The sequence below is a fragment of the Diadema setosum genome, chromosome 7, assembly GCF_964275005.1.
Source record: "Diadema setosum chromosome 7, eeDiaSeto1, whole genome shotgun sequence".
Lineage (NCBI taxonomy): Eukaryota > Metazoa > Echinodermata > Echinoidea > Diadematoida > Diadematidae > Diadema > Diadema setosum.
In genome coordinates, this window is record NC_092691.1 from 39,299,276 (window position 1) to 39,320,248 (window position 20,973).

General features: G+C 36.9%; 1 protein-coding gene across 1 annotated transcript in view; it reads left to right on the forward strand.

The window, feature by feature from the left end:
• Positions 1 to 20,973, forward strand: part of LOC140231232 (uncharacterized) — a 53,293-nt gene that overhangs the window by 22,823 nt on the left and 9,497 nt on the right. The window contains exons 9-20 of the mRNA XM_072311378.1: positions 773 to 919; positions 1,434 to 1,556; positions 2,494 to 2,619; positions 3,620 to 3,736; positions 4,880 to 4,993; positions 5,661 to 5,768; positions 6,785 to 6,898; positions 7,359 to 7,472; positions 8,371 to 8,484; positions 9,278 to 9,397; positions 10,077 to 10,190; positions 11,538 to 11,651. Of these exons, the coding sequence (XP_072167479.1) occupies positions 773 to 919; positions 1,434 to 1,556; positions 2,494 to 2,619; positions 3,620 to 3,736; positions 4,880 to 4,993; positions 5,661 to 5,768; positions 6,785 to 6,898; positions 7,359 to 7,472; positions 8,371 to 8,484; positions 9,278 to 9,397; positions 10,077 to 10,190; positions 11,538 to 11,651 (1,425 nt within the window). The remainder of the gene's footprint in view (positions 1 to 772; positions 920 to 1,433; positions 1,557 to 2,493; positions 2,620 to 3,619; positions 3,737 to 4,879; positions 4,994 to 5,660; positions 5,769 to 6,784; positions 6,899 to 7,358; positions 7,473 to 8,370; positions 8,485 to 9,277; positions 9,398 to 10,076; positions 10,191 to 11,537; positions 11,652 to 20,973) is intronic.

A 20,973-nucleotide genomic window follows, 5' to 3' on the forward strand; every position in this document is an offset into this window, starting at 1 on the left:
CTACAATGTATATCCTTCTCTTTCTCTAGGATAATCTGCCTCCTTCAATTCTATAAAGCTGTTGTTGTTGGTTTTTTTTTCACAAAGAAAATTTTTTCATATAAACATTCAGGTACAAAATAGAATAATGTCACATGCAGTACATAAAGACAAATGATCGAAATTTGACAGGTAACTGCGAAACAATTAAACAATGTAGATACGATTCCAATTAATATTAGATACAAAACCTTTGGTTTTCTCAGACATATATTCGTCTACTTTCTTTGCTTGTTTTAAGAATTGACAAAATTGGCTAAAATGTAACGATTTTTTTTTTTCTGACAGAAAATATGAAGTATTTTGCGTACAAATAAACCACGTTGTAATATTTTGTTGTTTTGGTGGCGTTTTTTTTTTTTTGCAGATATCGTCTTTGACATCTTTAAAGACATTAAATTTTCACCTTGCCTTTTACTATTAAAGCAATTTGAGTGGGTCAAACAACAAGTTTTTGCCAAAGATTTGATATTGTTCTGGGAATACTTATTAAGTACTACGACTAAGTGACTCGTGGATTAGTTAGCAAAAAAAAAAAAGTTTTGTGTGATCGTAATCGTGGTGTAGATGCATTAAGGTGTGCTTGTAGTTGTTGGTGTTTCCTGCATTGGTGAGAATAATCACCTCGAGGGCGGTTAACGTAAATTTGTATCTTTTACATTAACTTTGTGGTGAGTATTTCAATTTTCCTTTTTCCTTTAATATGACCATACCTTTTTTTTCCACGTTTAAGATGTTACGTCAACGCCGTGTGCAGTCAACCCCTGTCTCAATGGTGGCTATTGCATTCTACCTAACGTAACGAATTCCCCCACGCCGACAAATCAGAATTTTACATGTGTATGCCCAGAAGAATGGACAGGAGAAATATGCAATCAAGGTGAGCACAAAATTTCAATAATTACGATGAAACTGATATTCATTGGCAAAAATAACACTTATCATCGTTTCCATTCGGTCCTGGCAATAATGTGCTACACGTAGGCCCTACAGTGCCGATGACAAAACAATGGAGAATTACACACACACACACACACACATATATATATATATATATATTCATAAAATTATCATGTATATATTCATTTATTTATATTGTAATGTCAATGTTTAATTTTCACTGTACTTAAGCGGTATAGAATAATAACGTATGTAATCCTCATCAGCGAGTCCACCCTCCTTGCCAGCAACGAAAGTTTCTGGATTTAGGTAATCAAGCTGAAATGCTGAATATGATATAATAAACCAAGTGAAGTGATGATGATATTCACAATAACATATTCCCCACCTTCACTGCAGAAAGTCACATAGAAATCAGTCTAGCATCTGTAGTCTTAATTTATTTGGTATAACCTGTATGTCAATTTCCGTCTTGCGTCTCACTCCCCTTACAGTTAATGATACGTTCGACTTCTGCACACCGAACCCCTGTGCGAATGGAGGAACGTGCAGGAGATACGCCGGCTCCTACCTGTGTGACTGCCCCCAGGAGTGGACTGGGGTAACCTGTGATGAGGGTAAGTGTTTCTCAGCGGACTCCGACTCAAAACAGCCTGGTAGTTACTTAATTACATGAATAAGTCTTCGTTATTACATTTCAGAGAGGACGTTATACATTTTGTGATACTCGTGATAGCCAGGCTTAACGGAGTGTGAGTCAAAATTGATATCCTCTACAGAGAATTCTGGACTTTATCGTATACGTGATCACCGAAATTTACGTTACGTAACTCCATTTGAAAACACATTGGTAATATCATATTATAATGAGTTAATTAGCAAGGTAAAGCATACAAATCATCACAATTTGTGATTAGCGTGATTAATGGATTTGATCAATAAATCTATAGATTTGTCACAGTACCTGGGTATGTATAGATGAACATTATTACAATAATTATGTAGCAGATAGTTCTTCCTTTGATAGCAATGTAAGTTAATAGATTTACGTTATAAAGTCTAAATGTGAATAAACTGGTATATCCATTGATTCTCAGATTTGTTTCTCTGAATACAAAATAAGGAGCTCAGATTAGGCCTATTATTTTGAAGTGTTTTAAGAATTGTGTTCTAAACAGTTTAATATGATCTATTTCCTCGTTCTGCTGTGCTTATATGTTTCATGTTTATAAGACAGCACAACACACGTCTAATTAGTGTGATACACATTTGTTTGTATGTCCTCTTGCCTGTTATTTTGTTTGTTTGTTGGCTTATTTGTTTGTTTTCGTGAATGTTCCATTTTTGAGGAGTTTCAGTTTCAGGAGGTTGTTGCATTTTTACTATCTTACATCTAGTTTGATTTCCTCTGCTATCTGTTAGCTGACAAATTCAGTTTCAATTCAATTTCACTCATAAAATCTAGGCACAATAGTGTGGTATTTGCTTATTAGTATAACATTCAGTGTATATGTATACTTGGTCTTACCGCATCATTTGAAATGACGGCAACAGATTTTAACGAGTGTAACCAAGAGAACGGTACCAGTCCCTGTGAAAACGGCGGAGTCTGTAACAACATGGTAGGCGGTTACAGTTGCTCCTGTCCTACGAATTTCTACGGCGATAACTGTGAGCTGGGTAAGGGCCATGAACTCTATAGCCACTGCTCTCCACCAGCGGGCATGCTGATATCCATCCGTACGCCAGCACGCTCCTTTTACAATATCATATATAATTACGCTGTGGTTTTCTTTTTCAGCTACAGCGCTCCATTTATATGCAGATCAACTTATGCTTTAAGGATGTCCTAGCTGCATGAAAGCATGTTAGACTATCATATAAATATTATAGACTGTCATGAAAAATATACTAGATGCCTATGTGCTATGAAGTTATAATTGCACGAAAGTGATATCACGAAGGTGTTATGTTGCGTGAATGCTTCATGCCTGTAGTATTAGGTGATCTTTATTTTTTAATACACTTTTCAAGTAGTATGCTTCCGATATCAACACTAATCAATCAAAGCCCCATAAGGATGGATGGACGCAGGTTTCGAAATTTTGATTTCGAAACTCGGAAGCACTGTCTTTTTTAATCATTTTACCTTTAACATCTCCTTCGTTTACATTGCTTGCTTTGAACCACACTTTATGCAATGTCATTGATCATAACCGCCGTGTTAGCAGATGTTACTACGACCATGCTACGACCAACTAGTGCTTTCGTATGCATTTTGTATCGTATACCATGCTATTTTTCTTCGCATTGCAATGAATGTTATTCAAACCAGACTATTTTCACCCTATTCTGTATAATCGATATCATTGCTTTACACCCGAGTTCGAGACCGGTGGTGACCGTATTCCATTGTTCTTGATGTAATCTTTGTTGTTGTTTTTTGTAATATTTTTGTGGGTTTTGACTTTTTCCCTATTTTTTTTTTTTTTTTAGCAATTGAGAGCCTTGTGGTGATTACATGTACTAAACTATCTCACAAAACTTCCCAAGAATTCATTTGTACTCTCTTCATCTCTCTCTTTCTCTGTCTTTATCATTCCCTTAATTTTTCGTCTCCCTATTAGTCTCCCTAACAGTCCAATTGTCTTTACTTATTTGTTTCCCCATGTTCTAATAGAGTGTATTGACGAACACGATTCATGCGCCTACTGGATGGGCATTGGAGAATGCGATATCAATCCGCGCTACATGCTGTCCTTCTGTAGGTACAGCTGCGGTGTGTGCATAAACTATGGTGAGTTGGGGATCAGCGAATTGTGTGCTGCAAAGAACAAAAGATAGATAAATTGAATTGCCAATTTTGGCGCCACTCCCGCATAAAAACCCTTACTTGAAATTCCTTTCAAAGCTGAATCTTTTTCTGCGTAATCATGACTGTGATGACGATAATGATAAAGATGACCAAAAAATTATATTGTTATGATATGAACATTATCTTCATCTTCCTCTTTGTTATATCTATTATAATTGATAGCGTTTTAGCGGTTTAATTGTTACCTGTTTAGAACTATTACCACGTGAATAATAACTATTCTTTCTATCAGTATTATAGCTTTCCGCGTTTTCTTTCATATTCATATAGATACAAATTCTGCGCCTTATAAGGGAGCACCCTGGGAACATAAAGCTATGTACATGCCATGAAAGAACTGTAAAAAAAATCAAAGAATTTTTATTCTAATTAAAGCATACAAATTATGACAATCGTGTCAGAATATTTCCAGTGATGGCAAGATCTGTAACCTAGTTTATACAGAAGTTTCCCTATCCGTCTGATTATCAACCTCTATCATAGTTTTTAGTATCTTCTTTTCTTAATAGTTGTTTTTTATAGTTTTTTCTGTCATTTACATTCATGAAACAGAGGAGAATATTAAGATGATTCGCTTGCTATTTAATAGATTTCGTAATATATGGCTGTAGAAAATAATACTGTGTATTTTTTGTTGTTGTTGATGGAAATGAAATTGATTTCATTCTTAAAAGAAAAGGGGGCAATCTATCTTCTTTTTATTTTTGTTTTGTTTTGTCTGGACAAGGAGCAACATACTTCAGTTGGAATGTGTTCAGACTACAACGATATTTTCTCTTTTATATCATTATTTGATTACTATCTTTTCCATATCCTGGAAAATTGCATGATTTGCATACTTTTACGCATTATTTTTGTTGATAATGGAAATAAATTGTATTGAATTGAATTTGAAAACCGCCAAATTATTAGTGTTGCTTATATTTTCTACAGATAAAGAAAATCACAATTACCACAACAATTCTTCCTGGGTAAGAAAATGTATGAAAGATGAAATAGCAAATGAAATTGCCTAAAGATGTGGTATTGCATATCTTAATACTACTCATTCATTTCTTATGATAGTTTGCCAGGACAATCACGAGAGGTGTCCGTACTGGGCATCGATAGGGGAGTGTGATCGGAATCCTCGCTGGATGTTGGCAAACTGCCATCTTAGCTGTAAGGTCTGTTTAGACGGTGAGTCAATCTTCCGTATTCATGCGTTGTTGTTGTTGTTTTTTTAAGTTTTCTCCCTTCTTCCATTTCTCGCATTATGATGGAGGAAGAGAGAAAGGAAATGATAAAAAGGCGTCACATAATTGTTCAGGCAGCTATTGCAAAGTGCACGGCCATATGCTAACAGAATATACAAAATGAATTAAATCATGATTAAATTTTCAGAGTATACTGACCGCATATTACAATATATTACTTTGCTCATACACTGACTTTGAAATTGGTGACGTTATAATTGTGTTAATCATGCCCTTTTCTGAGACTATGTCACATTGAGTCTTGCTATTAGGCGTTGAGATTGGGACCATGTGATGGCAGCGATTTATCGTCTTGCTGTGTTACATTCATTGCATCATTCGGTTCAACTCGGCAAATGATTTCTCGAGTGTTATCTGTTTGCGCAGTCCGTAAGAAATTAGGGGATAAAATTCATGTACTTTATATGTCATGGTATGAAAAAAAAAAAATGTCATTGCTTGACAGTACCCTTGATGAAAAATACGCTTTGTAATAAAGCTAAGATAAGGATTCTATTTTTTGTCACTGGATTTGTTTTCCCTTCCTCTTTTTTCCTCTGGAGAAAACGAATTAAATTTATTCACTATAAATCATAATATCAACACTGTAGATGAATGCAGATCATCCCCGTGCCTGAATGGAGGAACCTGTATCGATGGGAACAGCTCTTACACGTGCCAGTGCCCACCTGGGTATACCGGTATCAACTGCGAAACAGGTACTTAAAGAAGAAATCCACCGCAAGAAATGAATAAACTTCAAAGAAAGAGAAAATGTTTCCTACAGAATGATGCGAAAGTGACAAAAAATCGGATAAGAAATAAGGAAGATATGATATTGTGAAATTTCACATTTTTTGGAAAACATTGTACATTCTTAACCAGTCCTTACGAATATTCAAATGAGCGAGTTGATGATGTCATAACCTCACAAATATTCATGTATGATTATGAAATTTTAGCTAATACAAATAAAGCCATGTTCCCATACCAAGATTGTTATTTTTTTTTTTTTTTTTTTGGGGGGGGGATAGTTTTAAGACAATCTTTATATCAATACAATTAAAATATGAGATTTTTTGTCATTTTTGTTTACGAAGTAAATAAGAAATTGTTAGAGCATGACATCATCAACTTGCTAATTTAGATATTCATAGGGACTGGTCAAGAAATTGTTTATCCTTATCTTATCTTCGTTATTTTTAATCCGATTTTTTTTTTCATTTCTGTATCGTTCTGTAGGGAATATTTTTGTCTTTCTTTTGAAGTTTATTTATTTTCGGGGTGGATTTCCTCTTTAATCTTTTCTTCCTGGATTATCATCCCGCACGATGTATTGTTGCGATTAACATTTTCACTTCGACTGGCAACTATTTGGCCACGATTATCCCCGTCAAGGATCCTTTTTTAAAAAAACAACTTTTGCCTGTCGTTGAGGTACACATGCTGGTAAGATCAAATTAGTGTATCACAACACTCATGTGGATAGAGCGATGGCTTGGATTGTTGCATTTGTATTACCTTCTAGCAATTGATGTGGCATAAAAGGTGTATAGACCCGTTGTCTAGCATTACATCTGTGGAAATAGTGAAGTCGCGGATTTTCTTAACCCGTTCCATACAGAATTCTGAAATCCCCGTGGACTTAATACACAGGCCACTAGGTTTCCGTATCCATAATGGAACGGGTTAACAAGTGGTATATCTCCGGGATGATTTTTATCCATCTATACAGATGTGGACGAGTGTTCGAGCGCCCCCTGCCAACACGAAGGAACATGCACTGATCTCATCAACGGGTTCTCTTGTAACTGCACGGAGCGCTACGAAGGAGCGATGTGCCAGGATGGTAAGAAATCCGTCCAGTGCATTCATTCACTGAATTAACAAACGTTCATACTGCTAGCTGCTTTTGCCATTTCCCGGGTTAAGTCGATCTGTCGAGAATCCTGGATAAATCTGACAGATTAAACAGTGCGCTAAAAACTCTACTTCATTAAACAAACAACAACAACAACAACAACAACAACAACAACAACAACAACAACAAATCAACACCGTAACAGAAATTGATTTGAATAAAGTGATGTAAATTAATTTGAATGAAGTGATGTGTCAGATGGTTAAAATGTCGTCCGAGTGGTTGTAAAGGTCCATTTAGAGATTGGTCAGTTATCTACTAACACCATTTAAGGACGAACTAGTCTCGACATGCTTCATTCTATAATGTTAAAAGTACAGAACGCTGTACAGTATAGTCTGATTTTGAAGTGATTGCAAATGCTTGTTGGCTGAATTTCTTCACGCAGTGGTGGATTTCTGTACCAGTCAGCCGTGTTTGAATGATGGCACGTGTTCTCTGTCAGAAGGCGGCTACAACTGCTCCTGTTCGTACGGATTCGAGGGGGAAAACTGTCAAATTGGTAAGTGTAAAGATTACTTTGAAAATCCTTAACTACCTGATTAATTTTCAATTTCAGTTAGCCATGCCATTTCATCCGCCACTGGAAAGTATGATGGTCTCTGTACACTGGTTTTCATATGCATGCAAAAAAAGAAGAACAAGAAAAAACACGTGAATTCTATACATCCCTGAGCTTTTAAGCAGTCAATACATAAACGAATAGCTACCCCTGTTTACATGGCTCACATACTGCTTATTTCTCGGCGTCAGAATCTCCGGATGATATTCATGTTGCCTATATGGATAACCAATAACAATTTAGCAACTCAGATACTGTATGTGATTTGGTGTGATTTGATCTGGTTTTCATAAAGTTGAAGTATGATGAGGAAATCAAATGGTTTGATTTTGGAAGACAATATAAATAACATTAGGTAACAACTAAAATATAATCTGCAAAAGTTTGGATCGTTTTCCTGACAGCCAAAAGTTATACAAAGTTGATTTTCCTTTTATGTATCGCTCACACCCGCCTTCAGGCTTCAGTCCAACACTTTTCGTGTTTATGCAGTATAAATGCAAGAAATATTTGTCGAATTCAAATTTCTTCACACTTGATTAATAACTTACAGTGAGTTTTACGTTCTTGTCATCGTATCGTTTTCAATTTCCATTTCTAATAAAGAAATTTTTAGTATTCTTATTTTGTCTTATCTATTTGTTTTATCTGTCGTATGACGTACATACCAATCTTTTGACGGGAGATTTTACAAGAGACACCTTCATAAAGTTAAAAAAGACAAGCATCTATAGTGGACAGTGAAAAGATAGATGATAATTGCTAGTGTTGACTATATGTTCTATACATCAGCGCCATGATATGTTATAGTGTGTTTGCTTGCAATGTTCTCCTGTAGATATCGACGAGTGTTTGACAGCAGACTGTTTGAATGGAGGAACGTGCATAGATCAACCAGGAGGGTATGTTTGCAATTGCACCAGTGCCTACACCGGAGTAAGATGTGAACACGGTGAGTTTACCAATGTCATGCACTGACTGTTTTCGTACTCTCAGTATTACAGCAGGCAAAGTGCACTAACGCAGTACATATCACGCAAGGGTAAACCCGCATGGACAACCGGACAGACACACAAACGCACAAATACATCTATATGATATATGATTATTATGAATTAAAGTATAAATGCAAAAACATATAAACGCCATTTTCTTTTCTTTTTTTACTTAAGTAAGGACATAAAAAAGAGACATTTAAATTGTTCATTCATGACACTGCAATCGTTGCATAACGCGTCTTATGTGGGGAGATATTATTAAAATAATCACATAATAACATTTTTATTATTTTCTTTGTTTTAAGCAGTTTTATTCTCAAATGTCTCACATTGATACAAAATAGATACATCTGTTTATGCATTTAAACTATTCCAACGTATACATGTATGACATTCATATATACATGTATATATATATATATATATATATATATATATATATATATTTCTATAGGCCTATATTTCCTTTTCTAAACACTATTTCCTCATAAACTTGGCACAGCCTTAAGCTTCCTCAAACAAATCCTGCCAACTCTACCCAGGTCTTCCCCCATATCAAAGATAAGGTAGAAATCAGAATCATGAAGAGTGTGATTTTTACCAATAATCTTTCCAAGTTTGTTTATACGTACGTGCGTGCATGTAAGTGTTGTGTGGGTACGCGTGCGCGTGTGCGTGCGTGAGTATGAGTGTAGATTTCAGCATATAATGCATTTAACTCATGTCATCTTTCACATTTTGCCTCAGATTTCAATGAATGTGTCAGCGATCCTTGCCTGAACGGTGGTTCATGTTTTCACGGCATCGGTCAAGCTCTATACTTCTGTCACTGTGTGGACGGCTGGGAGGGAAATGACTGCGAACAAGGTACATCCTTATTCTTCACTGCAAGTCATAAACACATATATAAAATTGCCCCTAAAGTGGTGTGGTGTGCTGGTTTTATATGAAACCAAAGGGAGTAATGATATTGTAACATTGTGCTTTTGAGACAGGGGACTGCAATCTGACACTATAAAATTGTTTTTGGTTGTGAAATATGATTTTAAAAATGATGGTCATGATTGTTGTTATAATCTGTCATGTTTTTTAAAGAATTAAATATATGTATATATATGTATATATATATATATATATATATATATATATATATATATATATATATATATATATATACATATTTCAGCAAACGATAGTTAATACCTCTCAAAGTTAAAGGCATTATGACGTGTTTTTGTGGTCTATCAATTGTCAGACAATTTCAAGATCCATCACATTTTGATTTCAGTAAAATTACATGCATTTTAAAAGAAAATGTATCATTACAATAAGACAATGTTTAGTATGTACGCGAGCAATCTTTTATTTGATTGGCTGCACTTTACTTTATTCAGGTAAAACAAGCATTCCACTGGCACTGATGTTTACATGTAGGTTAAGACTACTTTGAGACTTACATCATTTACACTTTTTTGGTCTTCTTATGGGGTTTCCAAAAGATGAAATAATGATAAAATTTGTAACTCACTCATCCCCTAACCACTAGAAATTAACGAATGTGCGAGCAACCCCTGTCAGAATGGAGGAACCTGTGCCGACCAACTCAATGCATTCAACTGCACATGCGCTGATGGTTGGACCGGTGACAGTTGCGAGACAGGTGAGTCTTCATGACGTGTATCAACAACATAAGACAGCGCCCTCTTAAGTTGAGGTGTCTATAGTGAGCTCACGTGGCATCAGGCGACTTCTCAGCTGATCATATATATATATATATATATATATATATTTAAAAAAAAAAGAAATGATGCATAGCAAGCATTAAGTATGACTGTATCAGTAATATCTTTAATGTATACGTACTTTAGAACAGTCACCATTCGACGACACTATTTCGTTTAGGCCTACTACTGAAGTCATTGAATAAACTGACACTGAGCCATCTGCCGTTGTTGCAGTGAATTGCATGAAAGTTAAAAGGGTAAAACCTTTTTGTCAGCATGGCCAAAATATAACATAATTATGCAAAAAAAAAAAAATATATATACAGTATATATATATATATATATATATATATATATATATATATGAAGAGTTTTTTTGCAAAAACCGATAAGTCCATATTTGCCAAATGGAGATATTTGCGATTAAAGGTCAAGAAAAATAAAGAGAATAATAAGAAAATTTTTGCTTCTTTTGACCATAACTTCAAAAATATACCTTTATATGTAATGACAATGACCAATATATCATTTAAAAGGTATTATTTTGTACTTTATGACAGAGATCGTACTTCAAAATCTTCAAAAATGGACTTATCGGTTTTTGCAAACAAACCCTTCATATATATATTGCCAATGATTTTGCAGTCTGTTGCGTAATCAAACATGATTCCAAAACGTGCAGCTGAAATCTGACATCAATGACGAAATAATTTGGATAAATATGTCATGTATTTTGTATTTCAACACCCATTGTAAGTTACAAAATTCTTGAAAGCCAAATGTTTCTTTAATAGTAGACTGACATCTCGTTTTCTCACTTCTGTCTGCTTGCTTTATTCTTCTATGGCATTTAGATGTTTTGGCAACAAGACAGCTGTAGACCAATTTTGCTAATTCCGAAAGTAGCTGTCCAAGGCAACATTCTACATGAATGTAATGATAATGATCATTGGTAATGCACCACCATACTAATGACCTTCTCTGAGGCGTAAAGGGACCTCATTAGAACACTGATATGAAACAGACTGCTTATTTCTGTTTATAAATCTAAGATCTTATTGTCTAACCTTTTCCCCCTTATATCTCTCCATATATCAGCCTTTGCTATAAGTGTAGAGGAGTGAAGAACATTTTATTTGCTATCTATATCAAGTATCATATTCATACAGTATAAGCATTCAGTGTATTGTTTGATATCCTATGACCAAAACGATGTTTCACCACATTTTCATCTTGTTATCATTTGACGTATTGATTCTCATTCATAAAACCTTGCTTTACAGAAATTAACGAATGTGCTAGTAATCCCTGCCTACATGGCGGCGCGTGTGTGGACGAACTGAACGGATACACGTGTCTGTGTAGAAATGGATGGGAGGGACTCATTTGTGCAGACGGTATGTTTTTCAGTTTTTCAATTGTTTCTTCATTTCTAACATCATTGAAGATCATTATTTTTTGTCTATGTTGATCGTTTGTGAATGAATGTAAAGCCTTGCACGTGCACTGTTGATAATGAAAACTACTTAGTAAAACCTGTAGATATGTGTGCTTTTTTTCTTCTGTTTTTTATTTGTAAAATAATAACTACTGACAAGACAGATGCAAATTATTGCATTCAAATTTGCTCAAAAATTTGTTCACTAAGATACAAAAAAAAAGAAATATCATTCAGGTTTATGGAGATGTCCTCAGTGCAGGAGCTTGATTTGAGTCAGAAATGAGCTTGCTTTAAAAAAAAATGGAATGCCACCTGACGATTTCAATTCTCTTCAACAGCACATGAGCTTGCGACACTGGGCAAATAATACTCGTGAGTCCGACATTAGGCGAACAACGCCCTTAGTTTGACACTAGGCAAAAACGACCCACAAGTCCGACATTAGATAAACAAGGGCCACAAGTTCGATACTTGGCAAAAGAAAAAAGGCCTTCAAGATCGACATTGCATTATGAGGCCTAACGTGTTTGTCTTGTGGGCCTTGATTGCCCATATAGTGTCGGACTCGCAGGCCTTGCTTGCCTATATAGTGTCGCACTCATGAGCCTTATTTGCCTAATGTCGAGCTCGTAGGCTGTATGACTCGTTGACTGTAGACTCGCGGATGTCGAACTCGGGACGTGCCCCCTATTTTTTAAGCACGAAAGACCAAGAACATGAAGAAGGCCCAGTGTAAACAGCACACGTCCTCTGCTTTTCCAACCGTAAACGTTTCAGAGGAAAGATGCAATAGGAACTATGAAGATCTATAGTCTTGAAATGAGACTTGACAAGAACTAAGTTTCCTCCAATTCAACGCCATTTTTCAAGCACTTTTTTGATGGTCTCACGACAAAATTAGTCAGGATTCATGTAAATTGATCAGTATCGATACACCAGCTGGATCCCTTTTGTACCAACTTTTCTTTACTCTGACCAGATGACTGACATTTGCAGATTTGGGAAAGGCATTATTGTATTCGAACCAAAAATCTTGGCAAATTGATGATGATGCTGCTTTGTTTCATCAAGGTAAAAGACTGCATTTTGTAACTTAATCTTTTACCCATGCAGTCAACTGGCAGTTGTGATTTGTTTACGTTGTAGCTATATGTATGGGTGTCTGTCTGTCTGTATGTATGTATGTATGTATGTATCCGTATGTGTACATGTACTGAAATATCATTTCTTTTGCAGATCAACATGTTAGCAGTGCGTTGTTATATAACAGTAACATCGAGAAGTTGATTATTCGCTTATGAGATGACAAAAATCAAAGCGATTGTTGGCGAATATGATTTGATTGTTTCAAACCAACAGTTCATGACAAGAGTTCAAAAACGTGGTGTATCAAAACAGATATAACGCTTATTATGAGACAAAATAATGAAGAGTGGAGAAGAAAAAAGTTAAAAAAAATACATCTTCGCTGGCATCGAGTTACAAACAAAAAGTGCATCACGAATATTGTTCTTCTTTTGTCCGTTACCAAATGCTAAATTTATAATGCCGCAAGGTCGACCTTGCGTCGTTCACACTACAAAGGAATACGGAATAATTGACAGCGAGGACTTTTCCGGGTAATTGGAAGGAAAGTGTTCAGCCAGTGCCAAAAAAGAGTCTATTTTAAGCCCCGACAGTTTCATTTATCGGTCTTATAAATGCCCGGCAAGCCCCTTGTCATGGTTGAACAACACGAATGACTTTTCTGGTTTTGGGAAGTGACGCACTCGTTCTCTCAGAGTTGTTGTAATGTAAATTTCTGTTAGGAGTTTGCTTGCTTTTGTCTGCCCAGATATTCAACTAATTTTGCATGGAAAGGGTTAAGGAGAGATTTGACCACAGCATTAATTCATAAGCTTTATAGGATGTCACACAGAAGTAGGGATGATGCTCGTTATTCCAAAGGCTTGTTAGTCCAAATTTTCATTATTCCGAAAATTACACAAGGTTCCTTACTCAGAAGGGTCGTTATTCCCAAATACACAAATTTTACAGGGCCGGCGCAGTGTTTTCAAAACTATGGGGGCCCACTTCCGGGTTTCATGAGCTAACAAGCAAAAAAAAAAAAAAAAAAAAAAAAAAAAAGGGTCCTCACCTCATCTCTCCCCGTCCACTTCCGGGATTCTTCGGCTGACAAGCAAAAAAAAAAAATCATTCTCTCCCCTCCCAATTCCGGGTGTTATAAAAAAAAAAGGTCTTCAGAGAAAACACATAACCTTACCGCCGCCATACTTCAAGATCTCTATCTATTAATATTTTAGTGCCACTTACGTACTTCCGGGTTGAAAAAGGTGTGGGGGCCCAAAGTGATGACACCTTATGTATTCCTTTGCATGGTGCACAAAAAGTGTGGGGGCCCGAGCCCCCACGGCCCCCACGGCTGCGCCGGCCCTGTTTTATATATAGATATTCGATAATCCGAAAATGAAATAGGATTCATTACAGGGAGCGCTTGTGGTATCATTCCAAAGGTTTGCTATTCGGAAGTTTCGTTTATCCGAAAATGAAATGAAGTTCGCTTGTCCGAAGGTTCGTTAGTCCTAATATGAAATGAAGTTCGTTGTTGCGAAGCGAAAAAAAGAAAGTTCGCACTAACAAAGCTTCTGAATTACGAACCCAATATCGTTTTCGGATTAACTAAGCAGAGTATTTTGTTGTATTTCCTGCTCTTGTTGTTGGTTTTCATTGCAGAAGTTGTATTAGCGGTAATGGTAATAGTAGTAAAAAGCTTGTTTAGGCAGGTTTGTTGACGGCACTGGAATAAAAAAGACGATCCAGCAAATTATCGAAAGGTCTACAAAATATGTAGAAGTAGTTATTTCTTGCTGATACAATAAAAAGATAGATGTCACTTCTAAAAGAAATGTTAATCAAACTTTGCAGTTTGACGATGTTTCAAAAAATCTAGGTTACAAAGTTTATGCAGAGGATACTGAAGCCGTCGATGTTGATATTCTGCCAATAAAATCAAGTTTGTGAAACAATATGCCCCGGTGGTAATCATTATCATTACGCTACCGTTTCTATGCTTCTGAAATGACAGGGGACGTATGGCATGTGTTTGGTGTCAGACAATGCCTAATATTCCCCAATACTAGTATTCCCCCCACACGCACACGACACAAACCCCCACACGCACACGACACAAATAACAAGATATAAAACAAAGTACGCAGAGAAGTGATATAACAACATAACCAATTAACCAATGTAATAAGGTGTGAGCAATCAAAAGAAGCTATGATACAGATTTGTACTGGAAAACTCAAATCAGTCGCAATGCCTGCGTCATGTACCTAAGAACCCATGCTATCTAAACTCGCTATCGAAAAACTTCCCCCTACCTAGCCAAACTCCTCAAAATTGACTAACAAAGAAATACGAAGGCAGCTGCATTTCCCTTTCTCTTTGCCATCATTCACTGTCTTCTCACATATAATAGCACTTGAAACAAACTGTCATTTCTTGTGACATTTCCCAAAATACCCAGTAATGGGGTGTCAACTATAATGCTTGCCAATGATCAGATATTGCCGCTCCTTTCAATGCGCGTACATGTCGATATCCAGAAAAACAGCAATTTCAACGTTGTAATCACTAGTTATGGATGATTGAAAGGGAAATTATGTGAAATAACTTTGCAACTGTATGGAAACTGCGTTCCTTCCTTTGAGTTATTTTGGGAAGAATATAGTCTCTGGCCGGTGGATGATGACCAGCTTATATTTGGCAGGTGCAGTAATACTATCTGAAACAGGCCCCAAACTTCTAAAAGCATATTACTCACCTCAATAAAGCGGTTCGCATACAATGGGAGTGACAGTTTGGGATGGCTTCAAGAATGTATTTTCTCTAGCCTCTCTATGATCGCAGAAAAAAAATGCGACTCATCCTTATCCACGTAGGTCGTCGGAATAAATGAAACCAAAACGCACATTGAACTTAACCGCAGGCTAAGGTATCGTTTTTGACATGAGATATGAATATGGAGACTGTGGTCCCGGCTTACTTTATCTGTTAAGTATTGGCCTTGGGCTACTACAGTCGTCCCGTTATAACGATATTGCTCTAACGAAATTCTCGTTAAAACGAAGTAAAAAATCCAGGTCCCAAAATTATCATCTATATTATCTTTATGTACTTTCTGTTCGGCTATAACAAAATTTTGATATAACGAAAGGAAACTGCCGTTCCCGAGGACTTCGCTATAACTGGAGTGCCTTATATTAATTGCTCTTCTCACACTATTCGAAAGTAATCTGTGTTATTATTATATCTATTTAAGATTAGTGCATCATAACAAACTTAGTGATGCCTATCTCTGCATAAAATATTAGCAAAATTACATATTGTACCCATATTTTACTTTCTTCACTTTGCCTTTAATCTGGTTGCCAAAATGATTTTTTTTTTTTTTTTTTGGGGGGGGGGGTCTTCTTGAATGAAGCTATTTTTTTTTTCTTTCCTTCCTTCTGTCTGAAACAGTAACCAGATTGAAAAAAAAAAAAATCACGAAGGCATTGACACAGTGAATCATTTCGTTGAGGGCTTCCGATCCGTGCCAGCATCGATAGGTCACTGTTGTTGCTCTTCTTTTTTTTTTTTAAATTCTGTCCTGTGTCGTGTTGAGCGGCTGAATGGAACCCTTGACAAAAAATAAAAGTGACTTCATTGTTCATGTTCTGCCTGCGTGTGCCAGACGTGCTGTAGCATGAGTCATAGCGAAAGCATGGCAGGCATGTTACCAATCGATCAATATCCACTATTGGTTTTTACACTGTCAGGGCGTGAATCAGGTAAACAAAGAGTGTGGAATGCAAGCACACTTTAATTGGTAGTTGCACCTGCTGATTAATAAGGTGATAATAGCTCTCTTTGTACTGTTACAGGTGAGTTACACTTGTTTGTCACCTTTTCTTCTATTTTATTTTTAGAATGCAATGTTTATGGCAAACACCTGTTCATACATGTGTAGAGAGTGGATAAAAAAAATATGATAACACTTAATACAATAATTACTTTGACGCCTTCACAATTAAGAGTAGTAAATGATTATACAAATAGTGAATGGTCACGAGTGCAATGGTACGAAATTTCGCACGAGGCGAAAGATAGAGGCGCTCTATTCAACGAGGCGAAGCCGAGTTTCATAGTGCGCCTCATCTTTCACCGAGTGCGAAATCTCGTTCCATTGCACGAGTATTAGACCATACACTATTTGTTTTATACAACGTCCAAGTAGATCTTTGTTATTTGGTTGGAGGATTGTTGGGTAGGTCTAAGTAGGCCTAGAAGTCTATATAATGTATGAAAAATATAGCCATACTTACATCCACTGCGATTCTCTTTCTGGCTTGTGCAATCAGTGTAGATAACAGGTCACAGCTAGCGCTCGTACACTAGCACTACGTAGGCCTACATACGCGCATGCATGTACCGCACACGTACACTGCGCTAGCTGCATGCGATCCTCAATATGCAACACACAGTACATGCACTACCGTACAATTTCTCGAACCGTGGAATAGAACGAAAAAATCGAACCAAGTTGCACGCAAAAATAGAACCAAAATTGCATTGCGCGTTGAATGGAGTACTTATTGAATATCACGTCACCAACAACCCTCCAATCAAATTACAAGGATCTACTTGGACGTTGTATAAAACCGGATAGATTATTAATTCTAGTCGTAAGAATTCTCCGTCTAATATTATCTTTTTTCCAAATAAAAGGGGTTGCGATTATGACGATTCAGCTTGGCATATTTTTATTTATGAGGATGGGCAATGTGTGTTGTTCCTAGGGGTATCAGTTTTATAACACCGTTGGTTTGGTCTGAGGAGATTTTTGTGAAATCATACTCATAATAATTGTTCATAATATTAATTATTTTCATGGAATTGCACTCTTCACTTACACGCACACACACACAGACACAAGCATGCACACACACATATATATAATAGATATAGATATAGATATAGATATAGATATAGATACATGTTTGACAGATATGAGCATGTTTGTGTGTAGGCCACTTGTTTCAATTTCTTATGTGTCTTTCTTTTTTCTCTCAAAATGGGTAGTGATACGTAATTTTCTGTCCTTGGCCATTGAATGGGGGGAAATCCACCAAAAGTATGTATTCATGATTAAAACCTGTCTAAAATGCTTGCGCAGTTAAGCATTCGCCAACAGAGCGATAATAAAATAAAACAAGATATTAAGATATTTGGAATGCTCGTAAAGTACATGAGGCTTTAAGTTAAAACCTTATCTTTAAACGCAGTTCACTTCGCCTTGCCCGTTTCCTGCCGGGCGGTTCACGTCGCGTGTGATCCGCAAGGTGTGTAAATATGACAAGTGAGCTAAGCAACAGACAGAAATAAGTTGCTTGGGGAGCGGCTCAGGTCGTCTAGAAAATCCCAGCTTCATGATTTGCCGGATGTTAATACTCGGGACATGATCTCTAAATTCATGACATTTTGGTTAAATCTGCGTGTGGACCTGCGCCTCGTTTTCCAAGCAGTTAATGAACTTTTGACTCATATCAGCAGTCTGATAATTTATACACGCCTAAAATCAAGCAAAGTTGATTATAGATGAGGTCTGTGCAGTAATAAAAGCTTCGTATCAATGTAAATACATGTCATTGCGTCATCAATACATTTGAACATGCAAATATATCTTTTTCTTACGATTGGATTGCATTCGAAAAGAAGAGAAGGAAAGGAAAGTGAACACGTGTATGCTTGTTTTTGTTTTTTGTTTTTCAAGTACCCGTCTTCAACTGAAAAAAAAGTCTTTGCGTCTTAAGGGTCTAGAGATGCACTTTGGTAACTCAAACTAACGTCTTGACGAAGGATATCTAGGGCAACCATAACCTACCTGCTTTTCCCGCCTCTCATATTACAAGCAAGACAATATTCTCCAGCAATTGCCCATTAAGATCCTTTCCGGAATGGTGTCTAATTTAAAGTCATGACAGCACACGATATGGATGTCGAGCTGGGTTAGTCGTGTTTTGGGTCTTCAGCCAAAAGACATCCAGACCAATTTCCCGGAGTTCCTCCGATGACGTCATCTTTCCCCAGGCAATACATCCGTTTTTAATATCCTCTCGTCCTGGGCAGAAAGACGGTAGCCCATGCGATGGCCTAGAAATGTCCCCGTGGTGGATAGGTATAGAAAAGCAGGGACAAGTTAGCTGAAAGGAAGATGTACACTGAAAGACAAAATTCCCTTTCTCTCTCGCTCTCTCTCTCTTTAACCACCTATTTTTCTGTCTAGTCATTTATCTCATATCCTTTCTTTCTTTCTTTCTTTCTTTCTTTCGTTCTTTGTCTATTACTGCTGTCATTACATTTCTAGCTCTATGGCAAAGATAGCTTCTGTGAAAAGAAAACAGAGCTTTTTTACTCTTTCAATATTGAGAATATGGGAGCTGCAAAATGTACAATGATCTTATCTAGGCGAATGGTGCAAAAGCCCCCTGCAACAGTTTACTTGATTTGATTACTTTGCTCGTTTTTGCTCATTTCCGTGTTGTTTCTGATGTTGTCGTTGCTGTAACATTGTATTCACGGTTTCTCTGAAAACGAAAAAAAAAAAACACACACGAAAAATCAAAGCAAAACAAAACAAAACAACATTGTCTGGCAGATCGACCTAAGCATTTTGTCCCGTGAATAAAACAAACAAACAAACAATCTTTATTGAATAGAAATTCTAATCCATTGGCAAAAGAGTAAGGAATTTATATGGAACCAGACAGACGAAAACGGGAAAGATTAAAATGTTGGAGACGTTGCATATCTTCTTCGGACTGTCAAAAGATCGAACTGTCATATGAAAGTCGCCAGTTGTGTGCTTTTCTCGACATAGAACTCAGAAATCTGACGAATGCCCCAGTTGATCATACCATATTTTTCTGAAGACGACATTACATATCTGATTTAACATTGTTGCAAAATAGGGAGGTTCGTACCATGAAAACCAACAAACTTGAATGCACTTATGATAGAGAAGAATTTAAGATTTAATCATGACAACCTTCTCCTCAAACGGACTTACAAGGTCCTGTCTCTGCTCTAGAGAGGATCGGGATGGGGTGGGGATGGGGTTGCGACGGGGATCCAGCGCCCCTCTCGATACCCCTTCGATCCCTATGACTAAATCGACGTTTAAGTCTTTCCAAACGTTCTTTTCCACATGGACTTTTCGTGCGGCATTGTAACCATGGAAACGTGGCGTCATGTCCTGATGAGGTTTTGAGATAAAGTACATAACAATGGGCAGCTTCTGACAGTTGGTCACTCAGCAACAAATGGTCTTACTTTCGTCTGAAATCAGTTCAAGTCCCCATGCTACACATCTCCACCCCAACTAGTCACTTTTTCTTGTACAAACTTCTTGCAAAATGATCACGCAGCCCTGAAAGCTGTACTGGCTTGCGCGATCATTTTGGGAGAAGCACACACATCATGCATTGCTTTCAAAAGAGGGATTGCGTAACTCAGTGCTTATAATATAGAGCAACTTCAACGCTAATTAATATTTCCACGTGAATCATGCGTCAGGCATTGGCACCCCCGGGGCAACTTAAAGCATGCCCGATCATTACAGTTATAATCAGGTAGTTTGTAAGGAGAAAATGGATGCTTTATAGCCCGTACTTGGTGATGATACTTCCTGTTATTGTCACTGGTCCATTGAGGTACACTGAGTGGGAAGGCTGGACATCATGCTGAGTGTTGTCTAATCGATATTAGATTGTTCCCTCTGTCACCATTAGTCTGCAATAGCAACAGGCAAATGCTTGCTGCAGTCAGGTGCGTTGCGAACAATCATCTAATCTTGCAGGTGTAACTAGATTTTCATTCTTCACGCGTTGATTATTGTTGCAGAATCTCGTTTCTCTACGTGAATTCACACAAAGACCACCATTTTTCAAATCAATAACCCAACTTAATGACTTGGTGCTGTGAAAGAAATTATTCCCAAGAAGAATAGAACCCAATATCAAAAAGCAGAGGGGAAGATCCTTCGCAGTGAAAAAAAAAAAAAATGTCATACTGGTTCAGAGAGCGCGTCGTTTTTGATAAAACGGAGGAAATTCTTCTGCGAGCAGGAATAAATGGGGAGCCGGTGGGGAGTGTTTTTTGTTTTCTACTGTTTTGATTGTAATGACTCAACGATGAAGGATCGAGGTCAGAGTCGAGTTGTTAAAAAGCCA